This window comes from Larus michahellis, chromosome 6 (assembly GCF_964199755.1).
Source record: "Larus michahellis chromosome 6, bLarMic1.1, whole genome shotgun sequence".
Classification (NCBI taxonomy): domain Eukaryota; kingdom Metazoa; phylum Chordata; class Aves; order Charadriiformes; family Laridae; genus Larus; species Larus michahellis.
In genome coordinates, this window is record NC_133901.1 from 16,940,219 (window position 1) to 16,958,347 (window position 18,129).

The 18,129-nt window shown below is 47.4% G+C and overlaps 1 protein-coding gene across 4 annotated transcripts in view; it reads right to left on the reverse strand.

Moving 5' to 3' along the window:
* Positions 1 to 3,987: 3,987 nt before the first annotated feature.
* Positions 3,988 to 18,129, reverse strand: part of ARHGEF4 (Rho guanine nucleotide exchange factor 4) — a 217,141-nt gene continuing 202,999 nt past the window's right edge. For all 4 annotated transcript variants that reach the window (XM_074592022.1, XM_074592021.1, XM_074592023.1 and 1 more), the window contains 9 exons: positions 15,605 to 15,784; positions 12,854 to 13,048; positions 11,661 to 11,840; positions 10,807 to 11,039; positions 9,326 to 9,455; positions 8,339 to 8,470; positions 7,096 to 7,339; positions 6,307 to 6,384; positions 3,988 to 5,078 (listed from right to left, as the gene is read on the reverse strand). In XM_074592022.1, the coding sequence (XP_074448123.1) occupies positions 4,921 to 5,078; positions 6,307 to 6,384; positions 7,096 to 7,339; positions 8,339 to 8,470; positions 9,326 to 9,455; positions 10,807 to 11,039; positions 11,661 to 11,840; positions 12,854 to 13,048; positions 15,605 to 15,784 (1,530 nt within the window). In that variant the 3' untranslated portion in view covers positions 3,988 to 4,920. The remainder of the gene's footprint in view (positions 5,079 to 6,306; positions 6,385 to 7,095; positions 7,340 to 8,338; positions 8,471 to 9,325; positions 9,456 to 10,806; positions 11,040 to 11,660; positions 11,841 to 12,853; positions 13,049 to 15,604; positions 15,785 to 18,129) is intronic.

The window sequence follows — 18,129 nt, forward strand, 5'->3', positions numbered from 1 at the left end:
ATTTTGTTTTGCATGAAAATCTGCATTTCTGGCCATGTAGAAGGTTTGCCTCCAGAGGAGCGGGTGCTGAAGTCTTGCGTCTTTGCTCATTCATCCTTCAAATGGACTCTTCTTGTGACGCTGGTAGGATTGCGTTGTCCACTAAGCTCAGAAAGCTTGGGAGAAGCTGTATTTGACCTGTTGTTTATATGCCAGAAAACCTCATGATTACAAGTTTAGGTGATGACCTTGTGAATCTACGTAATGCGTACACACTTTCTGTCCTACACATACGTTCTCCCTGATATGTTTAATTGACAGTACAATGTGAGTAACTCCATTCAAAATCCAGATGCCAGGGTGAAAAGGAGGGAAATTCAGTGTTGGTTAGGCTGTTACCACTGTCTAACACACGTACGTTTACCATTTAATCAGTAGCTCAGATGACGACTTTTGAGTGTCTTATCATTTAAAACCGATGGCGGTTACACGTGATCTGATACAGTTTGTTCAGGAAATGATAGGTTTTGTGGTTAGCGAATCAGGAAGTAGTGCTAGGTAGAAAATAAAGGATGGCATTTCTTGACGAAATCCTCTTCAGATGTAAAGTGGTCCATTGAGACGCCAGTGCGTGGGTAGGTACATTGAGCAAAGTGAGCTCGATCCTTACCTGTTTCTCGGTGTCACTGCTGTAACGCCACCCACCGCGTTACCAGGTTTCCACCTCTTTCAGTGTGATCAGCTTTTATACCTGATTTCGGTCTTGCATAGGGGGTCGGATCCTAGCTCCAAATCTGTCTTGCAAGACTAGAATCCCAACTGAAGACACCTTTTAAGAAGAATACTGACAGGCAGTCAAGTAGAGAATGTATTTCTCTCTTCTATTTCTCTCAGGAATAAATAAGTTTTCATCGACTTGCGTACTGTTTGGCCAGAGAAGTCTGAAGTCTGTTTTGGCACTTAGATCTCTATAAAAAGTTTCTCTCTATAAATCATTCGTGATCACTGGTCAGATATGGAGTAAGTTCTGGAAGCGGTGGTAAATCATATGAGAATTTAAACAACTTGATGCGTATTTACTGCTCAGAGTATTGCTACACAGATAATTAATAGTAGCTGATTCTCATGTGTTTTAGGGGGGCAAAGGCAGAGGCTTTTTTTTGTTCGTGTTGTTTTTTTTTTTTATTGCCCTTCAAAGCTGTTGCACTTCAGGGTCCTGTGCCACTGTCACCCCATGTCATTCAGTAAAATAGGTCAGGATTTGTACTGGGCTGACTTCAGTGGCGCTGTAAAGATCAGAAGCTGCAGCAAGGGAAACTTGGAATGGATGTAAGAACTTGCTGTTGTAATGGGGACAGCGAGGTATTGAACAGGGACCAAAAGAGGTTTTGGGGGGAATCTTCATCCTTGAGCACACTTGGATAGCAACTGGACAAGACCACGAGCAACTTAATGCAGCTTCAGTTGGTCTTGATTTTTGAGGTGGTGGGGGAGGGGAAGGAGGTGGGGGGGGGGGGGTTGGAGGATGTGGGGTGTGTGCGCACCCATGTGTTGTGGGGGAATTGTCCCATGGTCCCTTCAAGCCCAGGCTCATGGGGTCAATCCAGCCTTCCTCCCCCACTTACTACAAAGCTGGTAAGGTCAGAGAATTGATCGTTTCTGTGCCAATAAATTTTTTTATTTTTTTTTCTTCTTCCTGGCCAATCAAAACAACCATGCCACAGATAAGGAAAGGAGGATGCAGACACTTAGGGTAAACACAAACGTGACAATGGCCTTCTGTTACTGCGGGGTGCTGGCTGCGGCAGGGCAGCTGAGCCCTAGGGATGCTGCGGTGCCCCGTGGGAGGGTTGCTCTGCTCAGGGTTGAGCGCAGCAGCACCTCTTGGGCTTAAGTTTACGCCTGAGCATCAGGCACCAAATGTGGGGTTGGTCCCCTGGGCGGGGGGGGGGGGGGGGGGGCGGGTGGTGTGTAGAAGCTTCAGCTTGTTGGAGGGGTGAATGGTGGTTGTTGCAAAAGGGCAGTGTGCTAATACTGTAGCTGCGGGAACGGGCGCTGCACCATTTCCTGCGTCTGGTTTAGCTCAGTAGAGCGTCTGACCTCCACCTACCGCTGGGGGGGCAGGGGCAGCCGGTGTGCCTGCAGCCCCTGGGGTTTAGCAGAGGCTCTGATCTGGTGGTGGGTGAAACGGCCAACCCATGTAATGCTCAGGGCATGCAGAGCACTTGGTGCCCTGCCATGGGTTGAGGAGGTGTCGCTGTTAATTCTTGCACTTGGCAAGAAGTAGTGGCCTGATCTCAGTGGCTTCTGTCAGAGCCTGATTTTTTTTTTTTTTTTTTTTAGTAGCCCCAGCCCCCTGCCCCCTCCACCTTTTGACACACTGCCCTCTCAAGCGTACAGAACAAATACTCTGTATCTTAGTTTGGGTTGAGAGACCCAGCTGGCAAAAACATTCTCAAGTTGGCTGCTCAAGTTTAGGCTGCCCCTGTGCTCTGGGCCATGGTGGGGGCTCAGCCAGGGCTCATGGTGGGGGCGTGGGCTGAAAGGACAAGAGGGTGAGGACAGGTGATGCTGGGCCCTGTAAGGCTGATGATGCAGCTATACTGTGCAAATGAGGCTTGAGGTTTGGGGGGATTTTGGTCTTTGTTGTTGTTGGTTGGTTTTTGTCCCCTCCCAACTTCAATGGACCACACCTGTTTGTACAGTCTTTGAAGGCCATTCCTGCAGTGTCCCACTGGCTTATCTTCCCAACTCCTCCATGCCATTAGAGAGGCTTTTTTGACACACCATACCTGACCTGTAACTGTTGGTGCTGATTCAGGTCACTGTGAGGCAGGAAGCCAGCCTCTCAAGGCTCCGCTGCCACTTTGGCAAGTCCCATGTTCCTCTGGTGTGTGGGGTGACATGGAGGGCAGAGGCAGCACAAGAGGGAAGTTTTGGGGGTTTTTGGTCACCACTGTCTGTAGGACCCTATCGAATGGTGATGTCATGTGTGGTCCTGCCTAGAAAAGCATGGAGTTATGTTTTTTTTCCCAGGCTGGGCAGGTCCCAGGAGGAGAAGCTGGGTTCTCTTTCAACTATGTTTCTTACTTCTTGGTGCTGGCTGTTCCTCTTTACTTCCAGATTGCTCAAAGTGGGCTTGAGCAGCCCCTGCAGCTTTATTGATGTTTCCTAGACATGTTTTCCATTCACGTAACTCTCAGGAGTTTGGGAGCTGGTGACTTGCTAACCTTGATCAGTGTCCTAAGCACCCAGCACATCTCCGGTCCAGTCTCTGCTTCGCCAGTCTTCCATCCGAAGGATGGCTTTGGTGAGGGTGACCTCTAGCATGGCCTCTACTGATCAGTGGTCACTTTTTAAGCTGCAAGAGCAGAATCTCTAGAGTGACTTTGAAGAGAAACAAGTTCACACAGATAGACATGTTGGAGACAAACACAGGCTGAGAGTCACTTTTACAAGTTTCTTTATGAAATTAAATGTTGCCCCTGGTCTGGGGGGGAAGATAATAGTGCAAGAAGGACTTTGTACATGCTACTGAATTCAGATATCCCTGGATGACCAGATTTTGGTCAGCTACAGCATCAGCAAACACTGGATTTCTGAGCTCTGCAGACAGTTAGTGCTCACTCACACTAGCATCATGTTGGAATGCGCAGGTGTCTTCCTTCCAACATCACAGGATGCCTCCTAAGCTAGGGAATTCAGTCAGTATGGCTTCTAACTCTCACTATGGTAAGGCAAATCTTTCTTTTCCTATCCAAGGTTTAAATTAATTCTTTTTGGCCACAGTTTGAAACTTGGGTACTTAAAGTGAGACTCCTAATACCAAATTTAAGCCCTTTTAAAGTGCCTTTCCATTTTTTTAAAGGTGTCAGAAATATGTAGTGCTACCCCTTGGACTGAAAGTCTGTGGGAGTTTGCATAACAACCATAGGTTTAGTCTTTCAGAACTGAACTGCAGACTCTGACTTCTGGGAGCTAGGTTTGCAAATATTGACTTTCTTTAAAAAAAAAAAAAAACAGACAAAACAGGCATCAAGTTAACAACATCTGACAAGAACAATTACAGACTTACAAAATACACAGTTCTGATTTTTACCATAAATAAACACATTACAAACAATGAGCATTTTCATTGGCCAGGAAATATGGCAGAATGATGGAGACGTGAGAATTGAAGGAATTGAGTACGGTATTAATTAGGCACATTTTTCTCTAACTTAGGTAACTCAAACCCACTAGAGAGATTCTTGAACTTTACTCATGCTGCAGGTCGATTGGCACAGTTAATGGGCTGTGGAGTTCATCAGTGGCGTTGAGCTAAAGGGAAGGAGAAGGTCGCAGTGCAATACTCACTGTTGTCTCGTCTGAGTGCCCGCAAAGGCCAACTGCCTGACCTAGATGTGTGTAGGAGGATCATGTCTCTGAGGAACTGGGGGAGTGGGGTGGGCAGAAAGCAGAAGGGTTTATCCCTCCATGGAAAACGTATCATGGCAGTGACTCGGAACTGTTGTTCTGAGCGTGTCAGTGGACACGGAGCCGGCAGGAGTGTCAGCTGCCATCCCCTCTCTGACAGCAGCCAGACAGCAGCCATGTTCACTGCGGGAAGGAGTGGGTCCAAGTACAGCTGAGAAGCAAAATCTCTTCAGATGAAACATGTCAGGGTCCCTCCTGTGAGCGCTGCCTGGAAGTTTGCCTCTCGGGCGCTGTGCAAGGCTGGCTCGATGGGACTGGCACAAATGCACACATGTGCAAGCGCACACGCAGTGTCTCACCTCAGAGCCAGTGCGGCCAGTCAGGCTGCGAAATAAATAGGGAAGGCAGGAGCACATGTGCCATCCTCTGTAAACAAAGGATTGGAAGAACCTGGGCTCCACCTCCTAGGACTGACGGATAAAGTGCTTTCTCAGAAGGGGTTCAGGCACAAACACGGGGCCGCCCTTATTTCCGGAAGGGCGTCAGCCTGCTGATGTTCTGCCAGAAGTTCGAGGGCTTGCGCTTGGGCTCTGCCAGCATGAAGACTTGCTGCTGAGGGAGCGTGGTAGGCAGGGTGGGATGCTTCTGACGCATCAGAAAGTCGTAGTATGGCCTGGTGACAGCTGTGACAAGGAGGAGATGGGAAGCAGGTTAGTGGAGCACAGGTCCTTTCCCCACCCCCTCCCCAGTCCCTGTTAAAGCTGCAGGAGAATGAACCAGGTTTGGTTTAGTATTGCCCTTAGTTCCGGCACTGCTTTTTAGGATTGGAGTTGATGCTGTGGAAGTTCCAGACGTGTGAAGCGTAACTGACAGGTGTTCTGGCAGCAGGGCTAAATAGGGGTAGCTCATCATTCGTGACAAATTAACTGGTGCCTTTGGTTGTTTTGGGAGAAGCAGCTGATGTGCATGTGCTTCTGTTGCCTGTTACAAGGTCCTGCACTGGATTTCTGAGTCATGCTGGTGGGTGCCTGGCCTGCAGACAGGGCTGGCTCATGGGGTCTCCTGTACTGCTTCGCCCCTTGGGCTTTGCGCTGTTAGAGAGCTCTGGCCTCCTTCCAAACTCCCCTCTGTCTGCAGACAAATCTTTCTTCTGATGAAATTTAGACAAGCTTTCTTACTGGACACTTGGCTAGGATTTACCTGCTGGCTGGTAGCACCAAGAGGAGGTGGTTGCCTTGCTGAGGTCCAGAGGGAAGCAAGTGGATATAGAGGGGTGGTGGCATCGCAAAATGGGGTAACAGGGATCTTCAGCTGACAGCGCTGCAGGCACAGGAACCTTCCTTTCTCATGCTCCAGTTCACTCTCCCCTGGCTGCTTCCTTGGCTCTTACAGGTTTAAGGAGCAGCTCTGTCAATGAGCGTGGTACCTGCCCATGGCATTCTGCCAAAATCACAGGTTTCAAACCATCTTCCACAGGCACAACTGCCCGGGCAGGAATGGTCCCTGCTGCAGTGACCTCTGGGAGCCTCTTTGCATCATGGGGATCACTACAAAACTTTATCTTCTCTTGTCACAGAGGGAATGCCATACTGCTTGGAGAGCCTGGCTTCTGGGGCGAGGCTGTGAACTAGCCCTTGAACAGGAGCCACTGGCCTGTATGTAACTGGGGTTTCTGGCGCAGCGCTCAACAGTAAGGCGCAAAGCAGCTCTCCTGTAGTTAGGAACAGTTTCCTGCGTCCAGCTGTCTCAATCTACCAGGAACTACACTCCAGATTGTCACATCAGAGCTCACCATCTGGCCTCCTCAAGAGTTTGTTAGTGCCACTGCACTGAACCGATTCCCATATAGTAAATATGGAACCACCCCCCACCCCCAGTTCTAGCACATTTCTCTGTTCAGGTGTGACTCACCCTTAGGCTTCCCAGAATGGTGCTGCTTGCTGGCATTCAGCATCGCCTGCTTTTTCTGCACCTCTGTGATTGAAAAACCTTGAAGATAAAATAGCGTTTGTCAGCAGGAGGTCATCATTGTGTACCTCACGGAAAGACACTGGCATAGACAGTAAGGGAAACGGGGGCAGGAAAAGCCTGATGTGAGAGGTCACAAGCTAAAAGTACTCCCAAAGCTGGAGGAGACACATACTGCTCCCCCCAGCCTGTGCGGTGCTGCACAGCTCTCCCTGCCGCTCAGGGGAGGTTTACTGCCTGCCCTTCCCCCTACCCTTTGCTGGGTGAAGAAGCCAGTCCAGACCACTTGCGGTTCAAATCTCATTAGATCACACAAGTCTGAATTAAGCAGGATTTGGACAAAACAATGAAAACCCTCTCGCAACTGACTGAATGTGTTTTGTACAGATGTTGCCAAGTTGGGTACTGACACTGTACGGCAAAATAATGGACGCTGTATGTAATGTATTGACTACTTTGTCAGCCCTGCCTGAACTCATTAAAGACACATCAGCCTCCCTGCGGACATACTGCAGTGTCTGCTCACAGTGGTTTGCGTTATTTTTTTTTCTTCAATTGCACGGATTCATTCAGAACATGCAATTCAGCAGCCCAGAGCTGGGCTGGAGCATGGACCGGCTTCCCCCCTCTTTCCCTCCTATGCATTGGCTGGTGGTTAAAAAAAGAAGAAAAAAGAAAAGAAAGAAAAAGCCAACCAAAAAACGTGGTTTCAGAGCATTGCTCTTTCTGTACCCGTCTCCTGGTCGAGCTGAACCTGTCTCCTTTCATTCTCGAATGCCTTCAGCCAGCGCTGTTTCTGCTCAGGCTTTTTTGCACAGAATAAGTGGACTTCCTCGGTGTCTCGGCAGTGTAACTTAAATGCATTTTTCACGCTAATGTTGAAGTCCTTGTCCTTCCCATCTTCTACATCCAGTATTTCCATATCGTCCATGTTGATCCGACTCTTATAATACAAGATGTCCCGGCGCAGAAGATCCTGTAAGAGAGATCACAGAGACTCATACAGATGTTACTACTTCCTCTCCTGTACCTTCCTTAAACGTTCGTTTTCTTTTATATGATGAAGTATTTAATCTGCTGGATTTGAATCTTGGGAATTGCAGAGTGCTAAGCTCCTGTTGACACTGGCGTCAGTGAGGGGAATCACATGGTTTCTTCTACTGGTGGGGTCAGGATGGGCTGGCATCTACCGTTGTGGGGTATCAGCTGCTCTGAAGAGCTCTGAATGAGAAGCAAGCTTGTGTTATTAGCCATGATCCCAAATCCTCATTAAGCCTGTGTCAGAAAATAGTACTCAAATCTTACAGGCCCAGTTGGAAAGCCAGGAAGATCCTAATTAACCTTTTGTGTTGACAATGAAAAGTAAATTTGACAGCAGTGATAAAACAGTGAGGGTCTCATGTCTAAGTTACCTGGAACCACCTGTATGCCATGGACCGTGCAAAAAAATTTGGCATGTTCAGTTCTGAAATTCCGATGGAACCTATCTTTGATTTGCTCTACAAAAAGATGATTTCTTTTATTACTTAGGTTCTGAAAAACAGCATGGGCTGTATGCACAGACTTAGATAGGATGTTAGTATGGTCGTAGTGACTCTCAAGGCTCTTCATCAAAGGTGCAGGTACCTTCTGAATATGGTCTTGATCTCACATAGAAGTGCAGTTGAAAAAAAAAACATATGCAAAAGAAAATGGGTGACAGTGCTTCTACCTGTATAAAATAAGCCCATAGACTAACCTCAGAGGCAGTGAAATGCTTTCTTGCTATAAGAATTAGTTCCTGTAGCTTATTGCTGTGGTCAGGTGCACAGAACGCACCAGGACGTCAAAGAAAAGCCCACAAGTAATGCACACAAAGATCTCGGTGCCAGAAGCACATGTGATGCCAGGAAGTATTAAGGAAACAAAGGGGTGGAGAGGGAGGTCACTCCAGTTCTTTCGCATTGTAATAGATAGTGCCTGGCTAGTGGGTTACCTTCTTGCAGCAGACAAGCTGGTGATCGAAGAGGAAGAACATCCGCTGTTGGCTCTTGGCTTGAGGGTGGGAGATTTTGGTTAATTCCCCGGAATAGATGAGTTCTGAGCTTCTGACTAGGACATCTTCACCCTGAGAACAGCACAAAGAACAGGTTGGTCTCAGCCGTCTGAAACCAGGGGCGAAGAAATAAGCCCATAGTCTCATAGGAGAACCTCAGCTTGGCTGAGGGGCCGGTGTGAATTCCTGCTAACTCTCCTCTGGGAATGAGAGGGAGCCCCCGTGCTGGAAGACAGTCCTTGTCACGTAAGGGAGACACCGTGCCCTTGGCACCCAGAGAATGGGAACTGAATTTGGTAAGAACAATAGTGAGTTAAATGTAAAAAGTCTCCTTTTCCAGGGAGTCTGCTCAGGGGAGCTGATCTATCCCTGACATTGAAGGAGCAAAATAAGCAGGGAGCTGAGACATCCCTGACATCCTTGGGGAGGGAGATGATCTGCTTTTATTGAGTCTAGGATTCAGAAAATCAGTAGTTTTGTTTCTTTTATTTCGCAATTATTTTTTTAATGAGTTTACAGGGATCTTTGGCTTCCTTTGTCACTATATCTGAGCTTGCCTTTCTGCAAGAATAATGTGACTTATTAAGCTCCAGAGTTTGAAATCATTCAAGATAAAATGGGGGGTAAAAGGAAAAGAATAGGATTTCACTAACCTACGTGCCAATTTTATTCTGCAAGGAAAACGCTGAAGCAAAAATTCCAGGGAACACAGAGGCAGCTGGTCTAGCTGGGTTATGTGCTAGACCTTTTCAGATGTACTAACAGATCGTAGCTATTTAAAAAAAAAAAGAACACAACGGGGCAGCAGAACTGAGGTAAGTCTAGATAGCAGTCCTTATGAGGATCTTGCTGTAGGCAGAAGCTGGTGGAGGGGGAGAAGAGGGGCCACACAGAACACTGAATTCCTGGGGAAAGTTGGTCTCTCACCTCCCAGTCTTCTATTGAACTCTGCCACTGAGCAATTTTGTCAATGTTCTCCAGCCGCCGCTTTCTCTCATTGATGAGCCGAGCAACGTTCTTCATGGCATTTAAGGCAGCTTCGACATCTTTAAAATCCCTAGGGTAGGGCAGAGGTGTTAGGTGTGACAAAATGACACGTGCTTATTGTACCTACGCTCCAAAGGATGCAGTGGAGCATGGCCAAGGGCTGGGGAGCAGAAAACATGAGTTCCACTTGCATTTCTATCCCAGCTGTTTTATACTGGAAGTTGGAAGTGCATGTTTCTGTGGGCAGCTTTTCAGACACATGCTGGTTTTGAGGCACAGATTATAGTCTTGTAACAAATCCAGGCCCAATCTGGGGAAGGGACGGGGGTAAGCCATCAAATTCAGCCACAGAGGTGCGAACACGAGTTGCTGGAAGAATCTCCAGGGCTTTCCAAGCCTCATTTTTTTTTTCTGCAACATATTCATAATGCCACTGTCTTCATAGAGAGACTGATCCTGTCATGCACAGGTGAGGCAGTTCAGCAGTAACTGGCTTCATTTCAAGTAGGAGATGATGGTTTATGTGGAAGGGTAGGACAGAAGCTGATCTACCCTCCCCCACGCACCATCTGCCACCACCAGCTACTTCTGCTGAGTTTAGAGGAGCTGGGAAGGAGCTGCTCTGCACAACTTGGCTCTAACGCAATTTTCAAAACATCTGTGTATTGCATTAAGGACCTTTCTGTTAAGAGATCAGCTTCAGAACAACATGCTTATAGATTTAACAAGACATGCTTCAAACCATTCTGAGAAATACCAGTGCTGTAATTAGGAAGGTAAAACGAAGTCAAGCCACAATGGCCCACACTATCAACACTTTCCTTTAATACAGATTTTTCAGGTTTTATTTCTGGAGCGTATTATTTCAGGTGCTTGATTAAGTGACGTAGTTATTGGAGCCGAGGGCAGGGCCTTCACCCTGAAACTGAGCAATGGATCTGGGAGCGTTTGAGCTGGTGCCGAAGAGGTGCTGTAGGCCACAGCTTCCCACTGGGGAAGCACTGGGCAAAGTTCATGGCTACCACTCAGCCCTGACGTGCTACAGTGTAGTTACAGGGACATTTTTGGGTATATTCAAACAGTGCTTTTGGAGGTAAAGTTTTCACCACCACCACTGGAAACATTTAACTCCAACGTATGTATGTGCTGGTATCACAGATATGTGAAAAAATAAAATAGAAAACTACCATTAAAAGGTGGACCTTGCAACTCCAGATCTGTAAGAGAAAGGGAAGCCCAGTGCTACTGTAATGGAAAATTATGTACTTGATAGAAAAATACTTTTTTTTTCCCCTGGTTCCTACAAGGTAACCCAGAAGAACTGTGGTATCAACTGCCCTTTGCCCTCAATACACGATTCTGCTTTAGTCCATTTCCATGAGATGGGTCTCGCTGCTTCCTTGCCCACCGTGCTGTCCTACCTGTGTTGGGGGTTGGTGTATTTGAGCAGTTCGGCCAGCTGCAGTGGGTATTTGCAGATTTTCTGCACAGGAGTCAGCAGAAAGCCATCCAGAGAGATGTCGATCATCTTCTGCAGCAGGCGGCAGGCTTCAAAGAAGTAGACGTACTTGCTAACTTTGGTGAGGCGGGAGAGCTCCATGCAGGCATTGGGGTGGTTGTTGCAGTATTCAGAGTATATCTGAAACTCCGTTTGCTGCAAGGGAAAGGAAGGGATTTACTGTCCGTGTTCTTTAGGCTGATGGCCTGGCTCAAACCGCTGTGTGCAAGTGCCCTGTGTAGGTCCTACTCCTGTCTCACATGGGGCTGCTTGGTAATTTGCATCCTCCCCAGACTTTGAAGCCCGGAGACCTAAAGCTGGGGACGGGCAGTGTATATTACAAGCTACAGCACGTGCAGCTTATCTGAGAGACCGAGACATTTACATGTATTCTGGCCTGTGCTCAGCTGAATGTTTTTAATGACCAGCTCAGCAGTTGCTGATCCTGCATGGACCTGAAAATACCACAGCTGTAAACTCACGTCCAGCTTGAGATTTTGGAATTTTCCTATGATTTTGCCTAAAGTAGCATGGTTTGGCAGGGAGTATAGTGCTCAGAAGCTGAGGTGCTTTGAAAATGTTGTTTCCGTAGGCACAAGAGCTAGAGGATGTTTGGTTGGGAGGTGGCTAACGGGGGGTGGTGGTGATGGTGGTGGCATTTTAATTTGGTTGGGTGGATTTTTTTAAACAGAGCTTCAGTTCTGTCAGATCAATTTCTAAATCCTCTGTCTTAATCCATGCTCAGCTGCCCCTTTCCATGAAGTCAAATTTACTTACGTATTCCAAGAAGCATGAGCCAACCTCACTCAAATGTGGGTGGTCTTTGTTGAATTTCTTCTCTAGTGCTTTAACAAATTTCTTCTGGCACCTGTAGATGTCCTCAATATTCCCAAAGATTGTCTTCAGCTGCTCTTCTGTAAACATGTCAGCTCTTTTGCGGCACTGCTTAATGTAGCCCTAGGAGGAAACCAAATTGGAAAGCTTTCCTGGGCGTTTGTTGTGTGGTCTTTGGTTATCAACAGAAAACCCCACAGACTATAGTCAGTTTTACACCAGGTTCCTGTACCCTCTTCCAGCATAAGTGCATCCATGTTTTAGCTATTATTTCCTCCAATACCACTCATACCAAGCCACAGTTACATCACTGCCTCAAACAATACTATAATCCACACCTGAAGGAGTCCTGGAGATGCTTTCTGTCCCGTTAGACACCTTTAGCTGTCTGCAGGCTACAGGGGGGTTCTGACCCCAGCACTGATCCACAGATAGATTTAGGCCAGTTAGATCCAGTTGCAGATCTGGTTTGGATGCTCGAGTTAGGAAATGCCTGGTTGACTTAAGGGAGAAGGAGGGTACAAAGGACATGGGGGGACACTGCAGAAGGAAAGGCTTGCGAAGCGTGTGCAGCTTTCCCCAGCTGGCTCTTGGCAGGCACTACATTTTTGTGTCATTTCGGTGAAGAACTATGTGCCTGCAAAACTCTTACTAATTACCTTCATTTACCCCAGCGTATATGACAGCGTGTCTCTTTTAGAAAGAGGTGTTGCAATATTCAGCATATTTGCAAGTGAAAGACTTAATTGGCTGAACATCCCCCAGTTGTTTGGATCTGAGCATGACTTGCCTGAAGGCTGGAGTGGCTGATTATATTACCTCAGAGCGTATATTAAAGAGGACAGCAATGCTAGACATTTACTTTTCTCTGGCTTGGGAAATCCAATTAATTCCATTTAATCAGAGCCCAAGTGGGCACTCCAAATACAGGGGCATTTGGGATATTGCCATAATGAATTGTCTTCTGTTTTCTGAACATGCAACACCATTTAACAGAGCAGGCTCTGGTGGAAATACAGTCTCATTTTCAGAAAAGACAGGTTACCTGCCAAGGGTCACTTTCTGGGCAAGAATGGGACATCCTCTATTATCCTTCAGACGAGTTCTTACATTCACTTCCCCCTTTATTCCATTACCTCACAGATGTCCTTCAGATGCTTGATGTAGTCTCTCTCTGTGCTTATGATCTCATTGATGACGTTGGTCCTCATTTGGTCTTTGGTGGTCTGCCCCATCCCAAAGCGGCGGCTGCCACTGCTGGAGTCGTCCTCTTTGCCACCCTCTACCTTCAGGGGATAATCTTCCATGGGTTCATCCTGGTTTACTCGCAGCTGTGCCAGACACACAAGATGTTCCAAACAAAGACTGAGCGAGGATAAGGAGTGAAAAGGGCTGCTACGTGTATATTACTTGTAAACACACTTTTCCCTTGGGAAAGCTAAGACCAGATAATCAGTTTTGGGAGGGTACTTTCAAGCCACACGACGGCCATTCCTGCTGTGTGACGTGGGTGGTTTTAAGCAGCACCTCTTGTGGACAGAAGTCACAGGAATACATAAAAAATCAGGCCAGGGAACGGTTTATCAAGCAAAATCTGCTTAAGTACTTGTGAGGGGGCACTTAGGGAGGGAGGGGGGAAACCAGTAAATAGTTACTTTTTTTTATATAGGTTTATTGTTGTTCTCATAATAAAAATAACATATGGCCTCTCAGAATCTGCTTCCCCGAGATTACTTAGCATGAATGTAAAGGCAGATACAGACGCCAGCGGGCATATGGTGTGGTAAGGGATGGCACTGCATTACAGGGCTGTGGTTCCTCCATAGCGCCCGTCAGATGGCAGCACAGCACGGGCAGAGAAGACCACCAGCGGTTTGTAGGCACTCACTTCTACAGAGTCTATATTGGCAACAATAGCAAGTAGCTTAGTTAATAGCAGGCAATTATTGGTGCATGTCACTTAGGAGCTTTCTTTGCCGTAGTAGTATTGTAGCTCGCAGAGCACCCATGGGAATAGCCTGTACGCAACTCAAATGATCAGTCCCAGCACAGAGAAGTGAAAAACGCCGAAGGAGGAGCATGCGTAACTATAGGCATTTTTAGTACAATGACACAGAACTGCTTTAAACTTTAAACATAGTTTCTTCTAGGCAGGACTTCTTACCACTTGACACAGATATAGCCACATATAAAAAAGAGTGCAAACCCATCCCTTGCCAACATATGCACAGATTACATTTACTCACTGTTTACAGCTGGTGAAGCCCTCAAGATGTGCAATCCTGGTTTTCCTTCACTGTGAGCAGAACAACTTTGCCTAGTCTTAAACTCAGACCTTGGCCTGAAACTTGCGTGGAGTAACTGAGACCTGCAGATTTATCCAAGTCCCCAAACATACTGGCCTTCCCAGTTTGAGACACAGGGATAATTAGCAGGAAATCTTCCCTCAGATGCTTGAGTAAGTGGTGTAAGTACTCTGCTGGAAGAACTTGTTACTCTGCGTCCCTAATGGCTAGCACTACTCTGCTTTCCCCTGAAATACTATCACAGGTTTTTGCCAGCCAGGACAACAATTAAACTTAATCAGTAACATGAAAGAAAAAAAGGCCTGTCTTTTGACTGCGAAAAAAGCAGTTCTGTCCCCACCAGTGCTGAGCGTTTAGTCCTAGTAATCAAAAACACCCACCGTTTGTAATGGTTATCCAGCTGAGACTGTCTCCTGCAATCTATAACAAAGCATTTCAAAACTTTTATAGCACTATCTGCCCCACTTCTCCACGGACTTTTGCTACAGACACCAGGTCACCTCATATCACCTCCTTTCATGCTTCACCTGGTTTTGGGTCACTTGTGATCTGGTGTGACCCAGATAAAGAGCTAAAGGGCTGAGAATCTCTGCCCTTAGGCACCTAATTGCCTTTACAGTACTGAGGAGCCTGCCCTGAAGCGGGGAAAGCAGAGTCAGTCACAGCCCAAAGAAAGGAAAAAAGCCTTTCTCCTCACAGCAGGAAAGGAGTGCACAGCAGTTACGCAGACTCCTGTTTCACCCCCAACTTGCACAGCGAACTCGGATGTGTTCCAGAATGCTCTGTTGGAAATTAGTCCAACCTCTGCAGCATACAGCTGGGGCTGCCTGGGCTGTTCTATAGAACTATTTCTATATGGGCTTTGTAGCTGGCACCAAGGGAGAGGCTTAGCCCAAAAGCATCAAGTGTTTCACACCTCCCCTCCTCAGTTGTCCCACACGACCGCCAAGACATTTTTTGTGTTTTTCTCCTCCATTTTTAAATGCCTGGAATACAGTGCTGTGTGACAGCCCAGCAGCCTGATGTTTCTGGAACTCCAGGGCTAAGAGAAGGTGCATGCCTGAGTCAGGTGGTTACATATTTTGGGATGTGGCATTGCAGCGGACCCAGCACCAGATGGAGAAAGCTCAATTTGGTGCCATGCTTAAACATACTGTCTGAAGTGGACACTACAGTGAAGACTTCCGCCAGCTGCATCTGGGATCTGCTCCCTAGGAGAGAATTGGTTGCTTGCTCCTGAAGGGGATGCTGCGTGCTTGGGCACAAAGTAGCCAATATACATATGGGTATGCAGGAGCCCGGGCTGCAAACCACATGCAGGGCAGCTCCCCAGCTGGCGCAGCTCAGCTTGGCTCCAGAGGCTGGAACTGAACCACCCTTGCCCTGATTTACTCATGTAAAGAGGGACTTCTCCACACTGGTGGCAACTCAGCTGGGAGGGCCCGATGTATGTAGCCATATGTAGAGGAATAGTAACAAGATGTGAAAGTGCTGAGGAGTCACCACAGAACACTAAACTTGGAGACAAACAGCAAACACTTGGTCCTAATGGAGAGACATAAAGAAACATCAAGCTCTTACCCGTACAAAGCTGGCTGGAAACCAGCCTTCGCTGTCCAGAATCCTCCCCCACCACCACTCCTTGTTGGTAGCATCCATTACTTCAATGACATCGCCAGCCTTGAATCCCAGCTCTTGGTCATCCATCGTGACATGGTCCCAGAGGGCTTCTGCGTACACGACGCTGCCATCGCTGATGAGCTGTGGACAGAGCAAGGCAAACTGTCAGCTCCCCCCACAAAAGCAGCACAGTCAGCCAAAGTGGCCGCAGCTTTGGCACCACCACTGCTGCTGGGCCAAACAACTGTTGGTAACTGTTTGCTCCCCCTGAGCACTGTGAAAAGGAGTTGGTCCTAGTCTGGCAGTTGCTTCGACTGACCTTGCTCTCAATAGCATTTATTCAGAATCATTATGACACAGTACATTTACTACCGTAAAGAATATAAATTTAATGCTCTGGAATTTCTTCCTGGTGACTTTGCCTCAGCCAGCAAACAAGGCTCAGTGGTACATCGTTGGTGAGGATGCTCTTGTGCTGCCAGTGCAGCCCTGCTCTGGAAAGCCTTGAAATAAAACCTTGAGCATCAATGTTTAGAGACATACTTCAGAGCAGAAAGTATTCTGAGGCCTCGGAGCTAGTCTAGGATGGATAGAGCCTTAAGTCTTCAAGGTGGTTAAACTTAGCACTTAAGCTGCTTAAAATAAGTCTCCTGGAGAGTCTAAGTAATTATGAGGGACAACGGTTATTTACTACATGTCCCATAGAAGGCCTACTCTAGGAAAAGGACCCCCAAAAAATAAAACCAACAAAACAAAACAAAATAAACCCACCCCAACGCACATGGCTAGAGGCTGTGAGAGGGCTCTTGAACACTGTGTCTATACCTGCCTGATGCCATTCTCAGCCACCCACACCTCAGCCATGGTGCAGGGGTTTATTTTTGTAAGCTGGTCCTGCTGGCGGCTACAACAGGAGCGCCTGCCCGATGCCCGCAGGTTTATCATGTCAGAGTCTCGTTGCTCGGTCACACGGTTAGTTATTTACTGCTCTGGGTTACTATTTTTGCCCCTCCCCAAAGAAGAAAGACGCATGTTGTAAAGGAATGTCAGGATAATTGCGCATACAGTAAATGCGGAGAGAGTTAACCAGGCATTTGAAAGAAAATTCAAATACAGTCTGCCTTTGGATAGCAAATGCCCCTTCACTGAACCAGAAACAGCTTAATGCCAGTGTTTCCATTTTGACAAAAATAACAGGATGAATGGGAAGGAGAGGATGAGAGGTTCCCACTTATCTCCATTGCCAGTGTGTTGGTGCCCCCCCTCACTGCTTTTCTGCGCTGCCCTCCCTGTGCCACCCCAGGGCTGGCTGTGTCCCTGCTGCAGGTTTCTGCTCTTCGCAGAGGTGAGCAGTCGCTGTGGCGAGGCTCAGCCAGCAGGGAACCTAAGGGACATGCCGCTCTCATACAGCCGGCCAGTGGCACCACGGGAAAATAATCCAAGAGTCTTAAACATTGTCTCACTAGCCTAAGCTCCTAGAGCCAGGACAGGCTTTGATCACAAGGCAAGCAGAGAAGTAGTACCGTTAGCCTCAGAAAACCACACACCAAGAGAGAGTGAGGAATGCACCACGCAGCAGAGGCACTGAAGTCCAGTCACACGGCAGGTATTTGTCCTAACGAGCTGTGGAGGGAAAGGGTATTTGGCTTGATAATTCATGCGTACAGCTGTTAGAGCTATGTGTAGTGCTTTTTACGCATAGTTCACTTAACAGGCATATTGCATATAGTTTGACAAGCTTAAAGCATGCTCAGCATTATGAATAAAACCTTTATTCATATTTTTGAAACACTTCTAGGTCTTGTCAGGCTTCTAGAAACATAGAGGTTTTAGCTTTCTAACAGAAAGTAGCGATGACTAGAGCAGGGAAGAGAGTGGATGTAAAGTGTTTATTTTTCCAAAATCTGCTCTCAGACCGGTTACAGAACACCTGCTGGGCTGTGGGTGATGGCTGGTGTTGGCTACGCTCAGGAAAGAGCTCTGTTACTCCTTCGAGCAGTCCACCTGTGAGGATCCATTTGCTTTGGTGACTTCAGTGACTAGTGGCGGTGTAGACCACAAGCTGAGCCCAGCTCCTCCCTTCTGCAGGGAGAGAAGAGCATAACAGGGTGATGGGGTGGCTGGCGATGAGCCTCTAGCCACCCCTATAGAGAGGAGCTGATTAAATACACTGATCTCACACGGGGTGCTGGGGAGTCACCTGCGCTTAGGTAAACCCTACCACCAGGTCACGCCGGAACTGCTGCTGTGCCATGCCGAGTCACGTAGCCCTGTGGGAAAGGGTTGGCTGTCGCTCAGGGAATGGGCATATGCTAATACCTCTTTGGGAAGAGTGGCATTCAGCAGGCTTTTCAACCTACAAATTGTGAGCAGCACATAAAGAACATGGCTCTTTCTGAGATAAAATACCTTTGCCGTGTGTTTAAATATGCCACTGCGAATCAGTGCTCAGAGTATGCCGGAGAGAGACTCAGTGGAGTTTCTCT